The following is an 18,524-nucleotide window of genomic DNA, read 5'->3' as shown; positions in this document are numbered from 1 at the left end:
TAAATGTGCGAGACTTACCTAACCAAAGCTCTGACACTTACCAGAGGATGTAAGAGGAGACCTGCATGACTGGGGGAAAGTTCCACGGCCCCAGATGGCAAGACTTAGTGTCGCAAAGATACCGTCTCCCCCCCAAATAATCCCAAGATTCAGTATAATTCTACTCCAAGCCCCAAAGGTAGTTGAATTGAAATTTGAATCTAAAAGAATGTGCCAGAATAGTCAAAACAGTGTTGGAAAAGAATAGTCGGGGGGGGGGGGGTGGATTTGTTCTGCCCATATCAAAATGACAAAGTGAAAATAATTAAAAATCAGAGACTGGGGGCGCCTGAGTGGCTGAGCGGGTCAAGCGTCCGAGTCTGGATTTCGGCTCAGGTCATGATCTCAGTTTGTGAGTTCAAGCCCTGCTTTGGGCTCTGCACTGACAGTGTGGAGCCTGCTTGGGATTCTCTCTCTCCCTGGCTCTCTGTCCCTCCCCTACTCTCTTTCTCTCTCAAAATAAATAAACTGAAATCGGAGACTGGCACAGGGACAGGCAATGGCCCAGTTAAAATAATCTAGAAAGGTGGCATATGAAAGCCCAAATCAGGATGGGACCACTAATAATGTGGAAAATGAGTTTTCCATCCAGAAAGTAATAAGGCTCAATTCTTACCTCATGCCACGTATAAAGGTTTAAACATTAAAAAAAAAAAAAAAAGTAATAAAAAGAAAAGAAAAGAAAGAAGAAGAAGAAACCAAAACTATAGAAGGATAAAAATACTTTTGTAATACTAGACTGGGAAAAACGGGAGACCGTGAAGAAAAAGATTGACCGAGTTGGCTCGGAAAACATAAAAGTTTCTCAATAGGATTAAAAAAAACCCACCATAAGCAAAATTTAAAGGTCATTTGACCCTGGGCAAAAATAATAATTCAAAGCAACACACAGGACTAAATCCTTCACCGGCAGAGAGCTGCGACAGACCAGCAGGAAAAAGAGAAGCAGACAAGATTGAGCAGCGGTTCAAATAGGCGGCTCACGGGAGAAGAAATAGGGAAGGGTGGTCAGCTGCACTAGTGTGGGGAGAAATCCAATTTAGAGCAAGCAGGTACCCGGGCGGCTGAGATCATGACCTCATGATCTCAGCTCAGGCCGGCTCAGTCGGAGGAGTGCACGACTCTTGATCTCGGGCTCGTGAATTCCAGCCCCACGTTGGGTGTAGAGATTGCTTAAAAAAAAAAAACAAAACTTCAAAAAAAACCCCAGAACAACAATTAGGTACTGTTTTTCAGCAGTTGGACTGGCAAGAATTAGACTAATTGTATCCAGGGTTAGCCCCGCACGGTGAGAGCAGCGTTTTAAAAGGTCTGCAGTTCGGCTGTGAGCACACCCCGCGCGGAAATAGCCACGCAGAGATCCACGGGTGCTCACATGCACGGATCCAGGAATCCACAGAAGCACGTCACATGTGGCATCAGAGAACGGGAGACAGCAGCCATTTAGCTAACAGCGTCCTCTTTCAGAATGCAGGGTGGCTCTGGAAAAACGCAGCCGCTCCGTATGGAATGGTGTGCAAACAGATGCTTCGTACATTGTCGAGAAAAAGCACGTTTCGGAACAATGAGTGTAGCATGACCCTCTTTCGCTCTTTTGATTTTTAAGTCTGTGTATGCAGGCGGCATGCTGGGAGGACACACGCGCAAGCTGTTGACAGTGGGGAACGGGGGCCCAGGTGGTCTTTATACTTTATACACACTCCGTGTTGCCGGAATTTTTATGGTGGGCCAGTGTTGTTTTCGGAATAATTGTTTCAAAAGTCTCTTGACCTGAAAAGGGAGTCTGAGTTCCAGCTCTGGCTCCCTCCCTTAGCTGAAAATCACAGTGAGGGTCTTAACCTCCACTGGTTTTAACCACCTTCTCTGTTTAAAAATAAACAAAACAGGGACGCCTGGGTGGCTCAATCGGTTAAGCATCCGACTTCGGCCCAGATCATGATCTCACGGTTGGTGAGTTTGACACAGAGCCGTGTCGGGCTCTATGCTGACATCTCGGAGCCTGGAGCCTGCTTCGGATTCTGTGTCTCCCTCTCTCTCTGCCCCAACCCCTCTCACGCTCTGTCTCTCTCTCTCTCAAAAATAAATAAAACATTAAAAATAAATAAAGAGATAAAAATAAACAAAAAATGTTAAAGCTTTTCCACGTCTCTTGAGTGTTATGGTAGGTGTGGCTACTTTTCTTTTTTTAGGTTTTTTTTTTTTTTAATGTTTATTTATTTTTGAGACAGAGGAGAGAGCACAAGGAAGGGAGGAGCAGAGAGAGAGGGAGACAGAATCTGAAGCAAGCTCTGGGATCTGAGCTGACAGCACAGAGCCTGACGCCGGGCTCGACCTTATGAACCATAAGATCATGACCTGAGCCGAAGTCGGATGCTCAACCGACTAAGCCACCCAGGCGCCCCAGTGTGGCTACTTTTATAATCAAGAAAATGAACAAACGTTCATTTTGCTTCCTTAATAAGGGAGTTCACTAGATCTCAAAAGATCCTGCCAGCTCTAACATCTGTCAAAGACTCCCTGATCTCAGATTTGCTCGGGTGTTGAAAAAAAGAAAGAAAAAGGAAAGTCTGGACTCCGGTATGGTTCCCTGTCCTGAAGTGAGCAAGGCAAGCCCCAGCCGTTGCTGGGAGGGAACTGGGCAGCTTGCACAAGCTCACCGCCCTTTTCCTTTCGGTTCTGGAAACCTTCCTCCCGGGACTGTGGTGCCTGTCTCTCAGGAGAGAGGGTGGCCCCACAGGACTGGGGTCTACCCCGGGCCGGCAGGGCCGCTGGACTCACCCTGGGCCACAGGAAAGAGAGGCTATTTTTGTTGTGGGTGCTGAATGGTTGGCCTCTCGCCAAGAGCGCGTGCTCCTTGGTGTGGTTGATGTCTCTTGCTGCTGCTGCTGCTGTCTCTACCACTGCGTCCAGAAAACACTTGAGAACACGTTTGTCCAGTGCCAAGAGCCCAAACCTGAGATGAGTGTTCTTTTTGTGTGTCTGCACCCTCCACCCCCTCATCTGGCCATCAGAAGGGCAACAGCAGACCAGAGTATGGCTAGAACAAAGTTGGTGGAAAGACCTGTCTCCTAGGGCTTTCCTTGCCTCCTCATGGTGGTTTCAGAGGATCCAGTTCAAGGGTCGGGGCTTTCTTGGCGGAGAGAGCCTCCCTCCCCTTCGTTGGCCTTTGCTTACTGCTGCCGTTCGGCTCCCCGCCTGCCCCCACCCGCCAGCCCGGAAACAGGTGTCCTTCTTGGAGCAGGGCTTGACACGATACCCCGACCTGTATCCAACCTAGTCTGTCTCCTCGGGCAAATCTGTGTCCCAGGTCAGCCTCCAGCAAGGAGGCCACCAGAGAAGGGCCACCGTGCCACACAACTCCGGGAGTGGGTGGCATTTATATAGATAAGGCTGCACGTAGGGTCCCTGGAGTGGTGTGGCGCTGTGGCCCTGACTCGAAGCCTGGTGCCACGTGAGACCTACTCCCAGGCTGTGGACCCCTCCCGGCATCCAGCTGGCATTGTGCAAAGCACTAGCTGAGGACCTCTTGGGACTGGGCCCCGAGGATACAGCCTTTGCCCTCTGGATGCTGGGTAAGCAGCCGGTGCAGGCGGTTCGAGGTAGACTTGTCTCTTGGTCACCACGGATACATCACTGGACTTGTTTTTTTCTTTTGTTATTTTTTAAAAATATTTATCTTGAGAGAGAGAGAGAGAGAGAGAGCGTGAGTCGGGGAGGGGCAGAGAGACACAGAATCAGCACAGAGCCCACTCAGGGCTCGAGCTCACACACCCTGAGATCAGGACCTGAGCCGAAATGAAGAGTCGGACGCTCAACCGACTGAGCCACCCAGGCGCCCCTCTTCTAAGATTTTATTTTTAAGTGGTCCGCAAACCCAACGTGGGGCTTGAACCCACAACCCCGAGATCACGCATCGCTCGCTGTACCCGCCGAGCCAGCCAGGTGCCCGGGGACTGGTTCCCTTTGCCCTCTGCGACAGCCCCCCTCTTTATCTGTTTCTCACTCCGGGCCGCTCTGTTCACCCGTCAGTTGCAGAGCTACTTTGCCGCCTGCGAGGACGAGACGCCGGCCATCCGGAACCACGACAAGGTCCTGCAGCGCCTGTGCGAGCACTTGGACCACGCCCTGCTCTATGGGTGAGCCGGGGGTCCTTTCCGGAGAAGACCGACCGCAGGGCACCTGGGAGCCTCCAGAGAGAAGTGCTTCGCCTCGTCTGCGCTTTATTTCTTCCCTCTCTCGGCAGAAAGAGATTTGCCTCAGGCCGCAGGCTGTCTGTAATTGCCCCTGTAAATCACCTCCTTGCAGGCGTCAATGGTTGTGGAAAGAATTAGCAGCAAATGAGACCCTGCGTGAAGGCGCGGTGGTTGCCCTGGGCCCCCGCTGGGAGCTGGGAGCCGGGAGCGGGGACCCTGTTGCTTTCGGCCCCCAGCTCATTTGGGTCATGGCAGCTCCTGTCCTGTTTTCTCAGACTGCAAGACCTCTCATCTGGCTACTGGGTGCTTGTGGTGCATTTCACCCGGAGAGAGGCCATCAAACAGATCGAGGTGCTGCAGCACGTGGCCACCAACCTGGGGCGCAGTGAGTAGGCCCAGGGGGATGCTGGGGAGGGCCCACCGCCGTCCTCCCCGTGGTGGGCGGCCGGGGGCGAAGGTGTGGCCTCAGGGTCAGCCCCGGGAGGCCGATTCCCCCGTGGTGCCCAGTGGCAGAGGGGCGTTCCGCTGCTGGCGCCCTGCGTATGACAGTTAGTTGGGGCGTCACGGACTGGGGGAAGGACAGTGAGGTGCTGAGGACAACCGGACTCCTCTGGAGCCCCAGCCCGGAACGGGGAGCCTCGCTTCTCTCCCTGAGCTGCTGTTAGCCGCCAGAGCTGGTGCACGGCGCTCATACTTCTCAACCCGTCTGGACCGGGTGACCTGCGCTCTTTCTCAGGTCTCCCTGCCCCGCTGCCAGCTAGGGTCTGACCAGGAGCCGGCCCGTGTCAGGGGTTACGGCCCTGCAACACGACGGGAGGCTCTCTGAGTGCGGGGTGCCCTCCGCTACTCTTCCTTTCCTTCCCGCCCGCCCTGGGCCAGAAGAGCCAGCACCCTGCCAGACCTTCCTTCCGGTTACTCCTGCCGTTTGTTTGCAGGCAGGGCCTGGCTGTACCTGGCGCTCAACGAGAACTCTCTGGAGAGCTACCTGCGGCTGTTCCAGGAGAACCTGGGTCTGCTGCACAAATACTACGTCAAGTGAGTGTCCGGAACGGTCTGTCTCACGTGGCCCCGGAGCTCCCCTTGAACCTTGTCCCTAAGACTCTTGTCACGCGCAGGCACCATGGCGTGCCACGTCAGAGGCCTAGCCTGGCATTGCACGCTGGGGACCCGTCAACGGTGGCCGAAGAGGCCTCAGCGCCTTGCCTGTGATGCCTTTGCCGGGAGTCTGGGCGGGCGTCCCCCCCGGGCTCCTGTGTAGCGATGTGGTGCTCTGCCTCTGCCCGATCCTCCACCCCGGCCTCGGACCTTACTAGAATGCTTAACCACATAGAGCAGCTGCAGAGAGCTAGATGAGCCGTGTGTCGCAGGCCCCATAGCCGAAGACACGCAGGAAAGTGCTGTGTGGCTCTACACCCAGTAGGAGAATATGCTGGAAAGGGGCGGGTGAAGGCTGCCCCAAGATGGGTGCCCTCCAGGGACTGGGGACGTCACATGTCAAATTTCAACACAGCCGGCTTGCCGGGGAGATACGGCCAAACTGGTAACCATCGTCCCTCCTCGTGTCTCACAGGAATGCCCTGGTCTGCAGCCACGATCACCTGACTCTCTTCCTGACCTTGGTGTCTGGGCTGGAGTTCATTCGATTCGACTTGGATCTGGTGAGACCCCTTGGCTCTTGCTGCCTGTGGGGGCAGCGGGGTGGGCAGGGTGGGCATATACCATTTTGCTTTTCTGGTTCCTCTCAGGGGACCCATGGGGTGTGACTGAGCCCGAGCAACATGTTTGGGGTTCAGGGACGGGAGGGTTCAGGGTCAGAACAGTGGAACCGAGTAGGTGATTCTATCTTGGCTTATCTAAGCCAGAACTCCTCGTTCAGGTGACCCCTTCCTGCCTGTCTGTCCCCACATCGCCTGGAGTATTTAGTGCTAAAATACCCTCTGTCATGTTTACAGCATGTTTGAGAAAGACCAGGCACGCTCACCCCTGTGCCTCTTGGGATCCTAGAAGGGTCCTCGGCTCCTTGCTTCCCAGCCTCCCTCACGGTCACCCACTGGAGAAACAGGACGCTGGCCCAGGAGGGGCTGAGGAGGGCCCAAAGCGGCTCTGGACTTGGCTCATCAGCGGGCAGCTGCCCTGTCCCAGTCCAGTCACCCCGCCAGGCCCCCGCACCAGCAGCACAGGCTGCCTACTGAAAAGTAGGCGAAACTGGAGGAAACGGGAGCGATTCTCATGGTCGCAGAGGTCAAGGAGGGGTCGACAGGCAGAGTAGGGTTCTGTCATCTCCGTTGGCCTCGAGTCCATCGCTGTATGAGCCACAGCCATTCACATCGCTCCTTTTAGCGGCTAATTTCTGAATTTAGAGCCTTAGGCCCACTGCTCTCCCAAAGGGAAACCAGCACAGAAGGCCTGGCAGGGGCAGGTCTGCGCACGGCCGCCCAAGGCCTCCCGCAGCCAAGCCCGCCCTCTGCACTCTCGTCTCAGGACGCCCCTTACTTGGACTTGGCCCCCTACATGCCTGACTACTACAAACCTCAGTACCTGCTGGACTTCGAAGACCGCCTCCCCAGCTCCGTGCAAGGTTCAGACAGCCTGTCCCTCAACTCCTTCAACTCCGTCACCTCCACCAACCTGGAGTGGGATGACAGCGCCATTGCCCCGTCCAGCGAGGGTAAGCGCCCCGGGCGGCCGGGAGCCACGCCGCTGCGGTGACACTGCTGGTGCCTGGCTGGCTGGCTGGCGTCTTTCCGGGCTCCTTGCGGTCCGATGGGGGAGATTTGAAGTTCGACAGGGCCCACCATTTCCCAGATCTTTGTTTTCTCAGTGTCTCCGCGGCGGCTGAAACACTGAGTGTGGGCGCAAAAAGCCAGCGTGAGATCATGGGAATGTCAGACTCTTTTCCAGAAGGCCAGTGCCACATGCCTGGGGCGGTTTTCTACGTGAGGAGGGATTAGCTGCGTGACCCGGAAACTCTCCCTGCCATTGCAGGGGCAAGGGTCGCCTGCCTGGGGAGGTCGCGCTGCCCTGGTTTTAGGCAGACAGAGGCGGAGCAACCCCTGGATGGAGACGAGAGAGCCAGACGGGTCCGAAGTTCAGGGAAACTTGACCCCCGTTTCTCAGGAGCCCCTCCCGCACTTGCTAGCATGTTAGGGCTGATGGCCCCCACTGCACCCGAGACTGGAAAAGACTGTCGTCACGTCTGTAGGTTGCTTTGTTTTCTTGATCCAACAACTTACTGGAACAGCCCAGTTTCTTTCAAACCTCAGACCCCCTGTGTTCGTTTATAAAACTGGCCGTTCCTCCAACCTTCGTCCCGTGTGGGAAACCAGAGCTCTTCCTTGGCTGCACCTGCCTCAGCTCCAGGGAAGGGGACCCCGCGCACAAGTTCAGCCCCTAGAACTGCATTAGCATTGAGGCCCTGGCCCTCTTCCTCCGTGTCTGCTTGTGCAATGAGCCGAGGGCCCATGAGGGCAATACTTTCAGACTTGTCGTCAGCACGACTCCTTGTACGAGCGGAAGGCGGCAGCACAGTGTCCTTGGGTTGTGCTCACGGGCTGCCTCGGAGAAGCCAGGGGCCAGGCCCCGAGGGAGCAGCTGGGCCGTCCGCGGCGGACGCGTCCCCTCGAGCCCACCTGCCACCCGCTGCTCGGTTCAGAGGGAAGAAAGGCAGGGGATAGAAAAGAAGGTTAGGTACGGGGGAGCCCACGTCCCAGAACCAGGTGCTGGGGTTGGAAAGGATTGTCCCCAGAGGTCTTTCTAGCCGTTCAGAGCTTCTGGGCCAGTGTCCGAGCTGAGAAGCATAAGGGTTCCCCAAAGCTGTTCGATGAAAGGTAGAAAGTGTAGCTTTTTCCTCTCTCGTTTTCTCCCCGTGTCGCCCGCCCCATTGCCCCCGCCCTCCCTGTCCTGCCACTGCCCGTTTCTAATCTTCGGTTTTGTCCCTCGTTTTTATAGATTATGATTTTGGAGATGTGTTTCCAGCAGTGCCGTCTGTACCCAGCACAGACTGGGAAGGTGGGACAGAGTCCGCTGTCACCCTCTTTTCCCGTTTTGCTACGTTTCCATGCCAAGCTTGCTGCATGATTCGAAATCAGCTCATTATTTGTAATAATGTCAGTGATCATAATAAAGCCAAGTTTGGTCTTCTAATAGATGGAATTCTGCAGGAGGAGAACTTGACCTAGGCAAATCCCATCTCCTAGCGCAGGACTCCTGCCTTTACGCGGTGGCCGCATGGGGTCGCCAAGCGATGTCCCGTCCCGATTCCCTTGCCGGTCGAAGCACCGGATGTGCGCAGGGAACTGCCACCTCGCGCGGGTGCCAGTGGCCCGACCCAGCGAGCGGGGACTTGTTCTGGAGAGCGTGGGTTGAACCTGTGGACCGTAAGCTCCTTCAGGGCAGATGTGCTCCTGGGTCAGAAGCATCGAGCAGGAAAGGCAGAGGACTCGATTCCTCCAGTCCGCTCTTGACGGCCTCCTCTCTGGCGTGGTTGAAAGAGACCGAGGACCGAATGAGCGAAATTGTCCAGGCACTGCTGAAACTTCCCACAGGGAGATTCTCTCTGAAGTTTTAAGGCAGATTAAGAGAGAATCTGCCCGCCCTCCCACCTGTCCGCTAAGCGACAACGACACTTGGGCGTCCTCCTGCCCGTGACTCCGCTTTCTGGGCTTCCGAAAGTCCATAGAGCTCCACCCCACGTTCTCACGATTACTCAAGGCACGTTTCTGAGAGGGTTAATGCTTCCTCTAGACCTGAGGCCGTAGCTACCCCCCCTCCCTCCTTGTTAAAGAACCACGCACCCTGTGGGCCCCTTCCGCCAGGGGCTGGCCCGGGTGGGGGTGTTGACTACTCATCCTGGGCAGGAGGCAGAGATGAGCGTCTCTCTCCGCTGCTCCAGAGCCGGCCCCTTTGCTATTAGGGCCGTGATCTCTGAGTAACGCATGACAGATGATCTTTTCCCAAGTAATGTGAGCATGAAATAGCTTAGTTTGAGGGAAATAAGATATGGCGTGAGGGAAAATTAATTAGGTCATCTGGCTGTGAGTGTAGCACTGAAGAGTGCCATGGGGTAGTTAGTTAAGATCAGCCCGAAATCCAGAATTCCATCGTAACATCATTTACCCTCTCAACCTCTCTTCTTGCAGTGCACATGCTGGGCATTGGTTTGTTTTTTTTTCTCCCTGCCTCTGATTCTAACCACTAACCCCCTCCCGACCCAGCTCCTCGCTGCCTGTTGCAGTCACTTGACAAACAGGGCCTGACCTTCCTCCGCAGCCCTTGAGAGCTCCCTGTGGCTTGAGAGCTAACAGCCCCGGTGGCACTGCTTGCTCGGGCGGGGCCGGGCTGGGCTCCGGGGGCCGGGTGACCTTAATCCACCCCCCCACACCGACCCACCCCCCCCCGCCCCGTGACCTCCTGAGTTCCCGAGGCTCCTCTGGCAGCTCACCTGGGAAGCTTTGCCTTCTTCCACCTGGAGGGGAGCAGGATTCGGGGGCGGCTCCAAACTCTGGGCCCTGGAATGGGGGTTGGGGCGGCCTTCCATGGTCCTCAGCTCACTTCCAGAACCGGTGGGCCCCCCCAACGTCCAGCCTTGACACCCAGCACGTCCCGTGGCCTGCTCACTCACCCCTCAGCTGCTCCCACAGACAGCCGCAGGTCTCTGGGGGCTGGAGCAAGAATGTCTGGCCTTGCGGGATCCTTCTTTGAGACCAAAGGGCGAGGTTTGCTGCACCTGAGAACGAAGGCTCTGGGGTCCCGGGACATGAGCGGCAAATCTCGTGTGTTGCCAGTGTTTTTCTGGCAGGGCTGGCGATTGCTTTCGGCCCCGCTTTTGTCCTCCCATGAAGAGACGCTGTACTTTTTAAAAAACTGGCTGATGTGCTGTATCAGCAGACAGCTGCCCAGCGGTTTCCAAGACCCACTAGGCAGCCGACAGCAGGTCGGGCCCTTCCAGATGAGGCTGAGGACGGGAAGCGTGTTTACTGCGTCTCCTCTGGGCAGATAATGGCCAACGAGACGTGTGTAAGCTGGCAAATGGGGCGTGAGCGTCCCCTGTCCCGTGCCATTAGCTGTCATCCAGCCTCTTCCGCCAGTAGGGCCTCAGTCCTCTGCTGGGGCAGCTCCCATCTGCCACCAGATAAGTGCCCCGTGTGCTTTAGGCACGCCCGTTCCAGTACCTGGGGTGGATGGTTGGGGGCAGGGGGAGCCGATAAACCAGCCCCTCTCTGGAGAGTCAGCCTCCCTCCCCTCCCCGCCTTCTCACCAGGGTGGAGCCAAGGGTCAGGGTGACCGACCCAGAAAGGACCAGTAGGCAAGCTGAGTGAAACTGAGTTCTCAGCTCTCACCTTCAAGGGGCGCCTGGTCCTGCCCCCCCTTCCCCCCACCCCCACCCCCAGGAGTGAGCGGATAGGATGTCAGGGAGAGAAGCGGCCACCGAAGAGCCCATGAGGCAGCTGTTGGGGGGCAGCCACTCGGCACACCTTTCTTCTCCCCTTGGCATCTCCTCGTTGCCCTGATCTGGCCTCTCGTCCTGCCTCCTGTGCTCTGGGTCCGTCTTCTGCCCTTCCCCCACGCTCCTCACTCTCTGGGCTCCCTGTCCTGCCCTCAGCCCCTGCCCCCACTCTGCACCCCTCATTTTCTCTGATTCCCCTTCTCTCCCTCTATTCTTTCTGCCATTGTTGCGTTTTATCTGCCTCCGGTGGGGGGGGCACCCTTCAGAGGACTTTGGGTATCTCAGCCCTGCCGGTGGCCTTTGGTGCTGAAGGAGGGGCACTGGGGAGCCCCTCTGGCACTCTCCGTCGGAAGGCTCTGAGGTTAACCTGAGAGGTCTGTGGCTCATTTCCTCTTGAGGCATCGAGGTCACTGTCCTAAGGGGCTTCAGCCTGGAGGCCGTTTAACCTCGGGGCTCTTAACTCGCACTCGGCCAGATTGCTACGAGCTCTTGAGGGTTCCCAGTGCAGGTGGTGGTGGTGTCCCTCCAAGTCGCTCTTCAAGCCCAGGTCCCTGGTCCTGTTGCTCTGGGGCTTCAAATCTTAAAGCAGGGCCACCCCGGTCGGATTTCCCTGGGAGGAACTCACCCGCCTCCCTCATGGGATAAGGCATGCCTTGGGGGCCCGGGGGCCCCAGATGCTGTCTGACGGGCTGTCTCCTGTTTCCCGTTCTCTCAGATGGAGACCTCACAGACACTGTCAGCGGGCCCCGCTCTACCGCCTCGGACCCGACCAGCAGCAAGGGCCTCCACCAAGAGTCCCACCCAGCGCCACAACCCTTTCAGTGAGGACCAGGCAGAGACCGTGTCCTCCTCCGACACCACCCCCTGTGCACACGACGTCCCAGGAGAAGGGGGAATCCCGCACTCTTGACCTGCCAGACGCCTGCACGGAGCTGGAGGTCATCAGGTCGGTGGGGAGGGGCCCCGAGGAGCAGTTGGATGAGCATGTCCTGACGTCCATCCTGTGCACTCCTGGTGTCACGTTGTCCGTGCAGACTGGAACCACACTCACCCCCTGGCGGGACACATGGGCATCTGCCTGGAGACCGAGTGGTTCTCCCGCAGTTCTGTGAGCAGGAAGAAACAGAGGGCCCGAGCCCGGAAGACAGTGTGGCACAGGCCATGACCGGGGCCACGCCTGGGTGGGGGGCATTTGTCAGGTTCATCCAGGGCCACAAAGTCCCTGCAGACTGGAACTCTTCCCCAGGGGGTCCTTGGGTGTCGCTGTACAGTTTCTGAGGTCTGTACCGATTGTAGTTCAGCATGGCTCCTTGAAAGAAAAAGGGTCTCCATCCATCGCCAGGGGCCTACCTAGAAGGGGGGAAGTGCGGACGGATTGGGCTCCCGCCTGCCCCTGGGCTCCCGCCCTGAGGCTCTCAGCCCCGGGTGAGAAGATGTGCGTGTCCCTACCCCTGGGCCTTGCCGGCCTTGCTCCCCAGTGACTGGAGTCAGGGGTCCCCCTCTGCAGGGTGGTTCGAGTCCCGAGTGGCTTCATGGGTTCAGGCCTGGGGTCGCCTTGCCACGCCCGTCCCAGCCAATTTGCAACCAAGGGGTTTGAGCCCAAAAGACTTTAAGTCCACTTTTGGTTGAATTATCCACAGTGACACCTAATGGGAAGTGAGGTCCGCCCAGGGTCCACCGGCCACATCCTAAGGGGAGGGCTGAAGGGAGGCGCCATCGCTTCCGACCGACCGTGGCCTGTTTTGTCCCCCCAGAACACAGCTAGCTCATTTGTGTCATCGGCTAGAATTCGTGGGACCTGCTCAGGGGTTCCTCTGGTCCCTGTCTCTGCCAACAGCAGGGGGTCCCTCAGGGCCTGAGCTGCTCTGTGCCCCTGGCCCAGGGCCTCCCAGCCAGCACTGCCCAGGACCACGGAAGCTTGGCTGTGCCCTCAGAGGTCACACGCCCAGAATCACCTCTTTTGACCCAGCCCACCTAATTCCCCAGCTCAGTGGCGCCCAGATGGTAAATCTCTCCCCATCGCTACTGTCCCAGGGTCACCAAGAAGAAGAAAACCGGCAAGAAGAAGAAGACCAGATCGGATGAGGAAGCTAGTCCGCTTCACCCCTCCTCCAGCCAGGACAGCCGTGCCAGGCGGGGCGATGGTGACGGCCTCGTCAGCAGCCCAGGCCTTGGGCGGGCCTCACCGGACGCTACCTTCACTTCCCCCAGGAGGAGGGAGAGGGGCCCAGCGGCACAGCCGAGGGCAGCGAGCTCCCGGAGCCCGGCCAGATGGGTCTGCTCATCCCCGAAATGAAGGACACCTCCATGGAGCGCTTGGGGCAGCCCCTGAGTAAGGTCATTGACCAGCTCAACGGGCAGCTGGACCCCAGCGCCTGGCGCTCCCACGTCCAGTCCCCAGACCAGTCCTTTCGGACCGGCTCTCCGGGGATGCCCCGGAGAAGCCGCCATTTGCGACTTTAGTGAGGGGCTTCCAGCCCCAATGGACTTCTACCGCTTTACCGTCGAGAGTCCAAGCGCTCTTACATCAAGTGGCAGCAACCATGACCCTGCAGGGCCTGGCCAACCGCTGCATGTTCCTGGTGGCCCTGCGACTGCTGGCCAAGAAGAGGGAGGAGGAAGAAGAGAGGGACAGGCACCTGGGCCCCTAGAGGACGCCCCGGGGGAGGCCCGGGAGCCAGAGACCCGGGGACTGGAGACGCAGTTGCCCCCTGCGGGTGACGGACCTGTGCCCGAAGCAGAGCCCGGGACCCACGAGGCTCTCTGCCAGCTCAAGCGAGACCAGCCCCAGCCCGTGTCCGAGCAGCGCTGAGGACTCGGGGGTGGATGAGGGGCAGGGGAGCCCTTCTGAGATGACCCACTCGGCAGAGTTCAGGTGAGCAAGGCTCTCGGTGCGGCTGCCGTGAGATGCCCCCGGCCTGCAAAGCAGGGGACGGTGGGCGTCGTCCTCCCAACGAACCAAGCAGAACCCCCGGAGGAACTAGCCTGGGCTGGGGGCTGGGACGGGGCGCACGTCTCCCCTCCCTCGCTCTGGCTCTTGGTCAGGAGCAGAGCCGCGACAACGGTGCCGCCGCGTGCCTGTGTCCCCTCCCACCCCCCTCCTGGCCTTCACCCTCCCCACGCTTGTCCCTCTCGCAGGGTAGACAACAATCACTTACTCCTGCTGATGATCCACGTGTTTCGAGAAAACGAAGAGCAGCTCTTCAAAGTAAGTCCCAGGAGCTCAGGGGCCAGGGGCAAAAGCGCGCTGGCCCGGGCCGGGGGCGGGAGCCGGGGTGCCTGACCGCCCCCTGTCTCGGCCCCTCAGATGATCCGGATGAGCACCGGGCACATGGAGGGCACCCTGCAGCTGCTGTACGTGCTGCTCACAGACTGCTATGTCTACCTGCTCCGGAAAGGTGCCCGCCGCCCCGGGCTAGGCCAGGGCAGCTGCTGAGAGCGGGTCGAGGACGACACTGACCACCCTCCCTCCTTCTGTGCCCCCCGCCCCTGGCTCTCGGCTGCCTGGCGTGTGGTGGCGAAAACACTCCACTCCGCCCCAAGACGAGCCCGGGGGCCTGCCCGCCACGAGCACCCCGTGTCACTGTCCTACTCTGTCATCTCAGGTCGCAGGACAAGGACGGGTCCTCGCTGAGAGAGGGGCCAGTCTTAGAAAAGGGGGCAGGGGGAGGGAAAAGAGGCCACTGAGAGTTACAGGCATTGGGGTCTCCTCTCTCAGGGGCCGCGGAGAAGCCATACCTGGTGGAAGAGGCCGTTTCTTACAATGAACTTGACTATGTGTCGGTGAGTGCAGGATCTGCAGTTGGCACAGGCCAACTGCACAGGACGGGGCTCCTCTGGCCACCCACCTCGGGAGCTCAGAGCGAGGCACGTCCCTGCCTCGACCCCTCCGCCCCCAGGGCTGGGCGTCAGCTCCTCTCCCGGGAGCTTCACCACATGATGCTGGGGATAAGGACCGAGTCTGAGGACGCCTCTTTGTCCACCGTATTTCCGACCATCCCTCCCCTCCCTGACTCACGCCCTGGGTCCCAGGCCTCCGGGGCTTTACCTTGTGGCGATGCCAGGGTCTGCCTCCTCCCTCCCCAGCCGGCCCTCTGTCTGGCCGTGGCTGCCTCTTCCGCCAGGCAGCAGCCAAGCCCCTTGTGCATGTGAAGGTATCGTTTCTGGCAGGTGGGCCTCGACCAGCAGACGGTGAAGCTGGTGTGCACCAACCGCAGGAAGCAGTTTCTGCTGGACACGGCTGACGTGGCCCTGGCTGAGTGAGTGACGCACCCCCCGCCCCCGGCCAATCCCCCACCTCCCCGTTCCTGTAGGACTGGAGGTCCTGGCCTGGTCTCCCCACCCTTGGGGCAGGAGGGGGAGAAGTGGGACACAAACCAGTGCGGAGCAGATGTGTTCCCTCCGGCACCTGCAGGGAAAGGTACACACACACTGACTGGCTCCCTCGTCAGTTCAGGTGACCTCAGACCCTGCGTGGCCTGCGGAGAGGAAGGGGGCTGGTGTGAGTCACCCGCCAGGAAGGACACCCGAGCCCCACTGCTGGCCCTTGTGCTTTCATACAGAAAGTACACATGATAAGATCGGATAGTGACGGGCACCCGGGTCCCACCCGTTCTGCGGCATCCCCTCATAGGGTCCCGCCTCACCGTCAGACCCCAGGCACCTCGGCCGCGGGGAACGGTTAGGCCTCTTCCGGGTCACAGCTGATGGCAACCGACCGGTGCATCATCGCCCCACCTGCTGCCCTGAGCTCTGCTTCCGGCCGGGTCCCTCCCCAAAGTTCCTGGGACCCCTCCAGGCCGGGATCCCGTCCAGTTGAAGGGTGGGGGGTCCCCCAGGCCTCTGACAGCAAACCCCACTCCCTTGTATAGGTTCTTCTTGGCTTCTTTGAAGTCCGCCATGATCAAAGGCTGCCGGGAGCCACCTTACCCCAGCATCCTGACTGATGCCACCATGGAGAAGCTGGCACTGGCCAAATTCGTGGCCCAGGAATCTAAGTGTGAGGTAGAGCCGGGAGTGCAGGGGAGGTATTGTGGTGTTAGGGGCCAGGCGACGCAAAAGGACGTCTTTAGGACCTCTCCATCACCCACCTGGGAGGGGCTCTCCTACCCTCGGGTCCTGTCCCCCACCCCACTTGGGGCACGGCCTTGCTTTCTCAGCGGCCATTCCTGGTGCTGGGCCGCTGGTGAGCCCGACCCAGACCTCACCGCTCTGTCTGCTGCCCCCCTCCCCCCCCCCCCCCCCCCCCCAGGCCACCGCTGTCACCGTGCGCTTCTACGGGCTTGTGCACTGGGAGGACCCCCTGGATGAGTCCCTGGGTCCAGTGCCCTGCCACTGCTCACCCCCTGAGGGCGCCATCACCAAAGAAGGCATGCTGCATTACAAGGCGGGCACCTCCTACTTGGGCAAAGAGCACTGGAAGACTTGCTTCGTGGTCCTCAGGTGGGGGCTCCCACAGCTCTGGCCCCGGGCTCGACCTGGGGCTTGTTGGGCCCTCAGCGGGGGTCTCCCTTGGGCCGGCCACCCGGGAGAGAAGCCCACGGGGGCCTTCTTTCCCCCCCCAAAAGGTTTTTGGAGCACACCCCCTCGGGCTGCAAGAGCTTCTGTGTAAAGAAGCCCGGCCGTCTCTGGGGCCCGAGGATCCTGGGGCGCATCAGGCGGGGGTCCCGGGCCAGGGCTGCTGCCAAGGTTTTCGCCATCCCCAGGTCTGCTGAGGGGACAGCACGCCCTCCCCGAGCCTCTGCAGTTCTCTCTTCACCCTTCCCTTCCACAGAGGGCAGGCCCCTTGGCCTCTGGGGCTTAAGGCCCCAGTTCAGGCCCCCCCGGGATCTGGGCCCCACCTGGCCTTCGGTTCTTGGGGCGGGCCTCACCCCTGCCATGTTGTGCCCCTGCAGCAACGGGATCCTCTACCAGTATCCTGACCGCACAGATGTCACCCCTCTGCTCTCTGTGAACATGGGGTGAGTGTCCCTAGCGATGGGGGGCTGGGCAGGCGTGAGGCCTGGCGGTGCTGCCCACACGTGGCGGCTCTGGCCGAGCCTGGGACCCGGGGCTCCTGTTCTCCCTGGCTCGAGCTGACACCCCACCCCCTTGTGGTCAATCAGTTCGGCCTGCCCCCACTCAGCCCCCACCCCATCCAGCAGCCCTGACCGCTGCCCTGGGGTCTGCTGAGCCCTGAGGCTATAGGACCCCAAGCAAGGAGGCTGGGCAATCGTCCTGTCAGGGGAGCAAGAGGAACTCCTTGCCAGGAGGGTCTGTCCGGGCAGGGGAGGCGGTCCCTCCCCCGGGAAGCTCCTGACCTTGATGGAAGATGGACGCACAGGCACTTGGAGAAAACCTGGGGCCCACAGAGGCAACGGGAGTGAATGTGCCCTGATGTCAAGAGGGCCAGAGCTAAGAGCGGATTCTCACCCCTTGCCTGGCCAGGTTGAGATATCTAGAAGGATCTTGGCAATTCTGGCAGTTCCCCTTGCAGAAGTTGTCCCTCGGAAAGGGCCGGGCCCGCCTGGCAGCTTTAAGTCTCTCCTGAGAGCCAAAGGGGTCCATAGCACCTTCCGGTGGCCTCCAGCCCCCGGGACCGCGGGTGCAGGCGCACCCGTGTCCGACGCCACCCCTGCCTCCTTGCTCCCCTTTCACCCCTCCTCCTCTGGCCCAGGGGGGAGCAGTGCGGTGGCTGTCGGAGAGCCAACACCACGGATCGGCCCCCACGCCTTCCAGGTCATCCTCGCCGACCGGCCCTGCCTGGAGCTGAGCGCGGACAGCGAGGCCGAGATGGCCGGCTGGATTGCAGCAGCTCTGCCAGGCCGTGTCCAAAGGGGTGAGCGCCTCGGCCTGCGCCGCTCGTCTGGCCTCCCGACCCCGTCCAGCCCCCTCCGGTGTCCCTTCCCCAGACCCACACGCACTCACAGAGAGGCCATGAGGACGAAGACAGGGACCTCCAGGGGACAGCCCAGGAGCGGGTCCTAGGGCTCAGGGCCGCCTGTGGGCCGGACACTCCCACTGTCACCCCTGTCCCCACCTCCACTTCCGACTTGGGTGAGCCCGCCTGACCTCTGGAGCAGGGGGAGCCCAAGGGCTGGCTGGGCCCCTGAGGGGGCAGGTCTGGTGCCACCGACCCCCGAGAGCTCCAGCTTGCCTCTCCCCTCTACCGATGCCCTTCAGGTCATCCCCAGGGGGTGACCCCCAGCCCCTGCATCCCCTGCTGCCTGGTGATTACCGATGACCGCCTCTTCACACTGCCACGAGGACTGCCAGACCAGCTTCTTCCGCTCCCTAGGGCACAGCCAGGCTGGCCGACATCAGTGCGGTCTCCACGGAACCCGGCAAGAGTACTGTGTCCTGGTGAGCTGGGCCCGGGGGCAGTGGAGGCAGCCCTGCGGAAGGAGGGCCACGTCTGCTCACCTGGGGACCCGCCCTCCCCAGGAGTTTTTCCCAGGACAGCCAGCAGGCTCTGCCCCCCTGGGTCATCTACTTGAGCTGCACATCTGAACTGACCGATTCCTGTCTGCGCTGAGCTCCGGGTGGAAAACCATCTACCAGGTACCAAGCCACCCGGGGCCCCGAGGAGTGGAGCCGCTGCCCCGGGGAGAGGAGTCCTTCCTGTGTGGCACAGAGGCAGGAGGCAGGGGCCTGGGGACGGCACTGTACCAGCAGCTCTGGGACAGCCCGGAACATTTAGGACCAAAAGGGCAAGATTCCGCCCTCCAGCGCATCTGAGGCCACAGCCAGAAGCAGAACCTGGGACACGCTGCCCCTTCTTGGTCCCGTGGTGCCGAGGGTCTCCAGGGCTCCCGTGGGCGCCCCAGGATAGCGGGGTCCTGGGCCGAAGCCCTCACAGTCCCCCTCTC

The 18,524-nt window shown here is 59.8% G+C and overlaps 1 protein-coding gene across 1 annotated transcript in view; it reads left to right on the top strand.

Moving 5' to 3' along the window:
* PLEKHM2 (pleckstrin homology and RUN domain containing M2) overlaps nucleotides 1–18,524 on the top strand; it is a 35,257-nt gene that overhangs the window by 15,634 nt on the left and 1,099 nt on the right. The window contains 27 exon segments of the mRNA XM_053898928.1: nucleotides 4,069–4,175; nucleotides 4,508–4,617; nucleotides 5,168–5,267; nucleotides 5,803–5,890; nucleotides 6,714–6,900; nucleotides 11,393–11,457; nucleotides 11,459–11,539; nucleotides 11,541–11,623; nucleotides 12,712–12,869; nucleotides 12,872–13,106; nucleotides 13,108–13,462; nucleotides 13,464–13,552; nucleotides 13,816–13,885; nucleotides 13,985–14,075; nucleotides 14,396–14,460; nucleotides 14,848–14,936; nucleotides 15,549–15,681; nucleotides 15,929–16,119; nucleotides 16,572–16,637; nucleotides 17,333–17,378; nucleotides 17,380–17,460; nucleotides 17,462–17,498; nucleotides 17,839–17,912; nucleotides 17,914–17,952; nucleotides 17,954–18,018; nucleotides 18,100–18,164; nucleotides 18,167–18,216. Of these exon segments, the coding sequence (XP_053754903.1) occupies nucleotides 4,069–4,175; nucleotides 4,508–4,617; nucleotides 5,168–5,267; nucleotides 5,803–5,890; nucleotides 6,714–6,900; nucleotides 11,393–11,457; nucleotides 11,459–11,539; nucleotides 11,541–11,623; nucleotides 12,712–12,869; nucleotides 12,872–13,106; nucleotides 13,108–13,462; nucleotides 13,464–13,552; nucleotides 13,816–13,885; nucleotides 13,985–14,075; nucleotides 14,396–14,460; nucleotides 14,848–14,936; nucleotides 15,549–15,681; nucleotides 15,929–16,119; nucleotides 16,572–16,637; nucleotides 17,333–17,378; nucleotides 17,380–17,460; nucleotides 17,462–17,498; nucleotides 17,839–17,912; nucleotides 17,914–17,952; nucleotides 17,954–18,018; nucleotides 18,100–18,164; nucleotides 18,167–18,216 (2,820 nt within the window).

The sequence above is a fragment of the Panthera pardus genome, unplaced genomic scaffold (genome assembly GCF_024362965.1).
Source record: "Panthera pardus isolate Hobbes unplaced genomic scaffold, ASM2436296v1 HiC_scaffold_11, whole genome shotgun sequence".
Lineage (NCBI taxonomy): Eukaryota > Metazoa > Chordata > Mammalia > Carnivora > Felidae > Panthera > Panthera pardus.
Note: the sequence above shows the minus strand (reverse complement) of the source record. Positions and strands in the feature narration are given on the sequence as shown.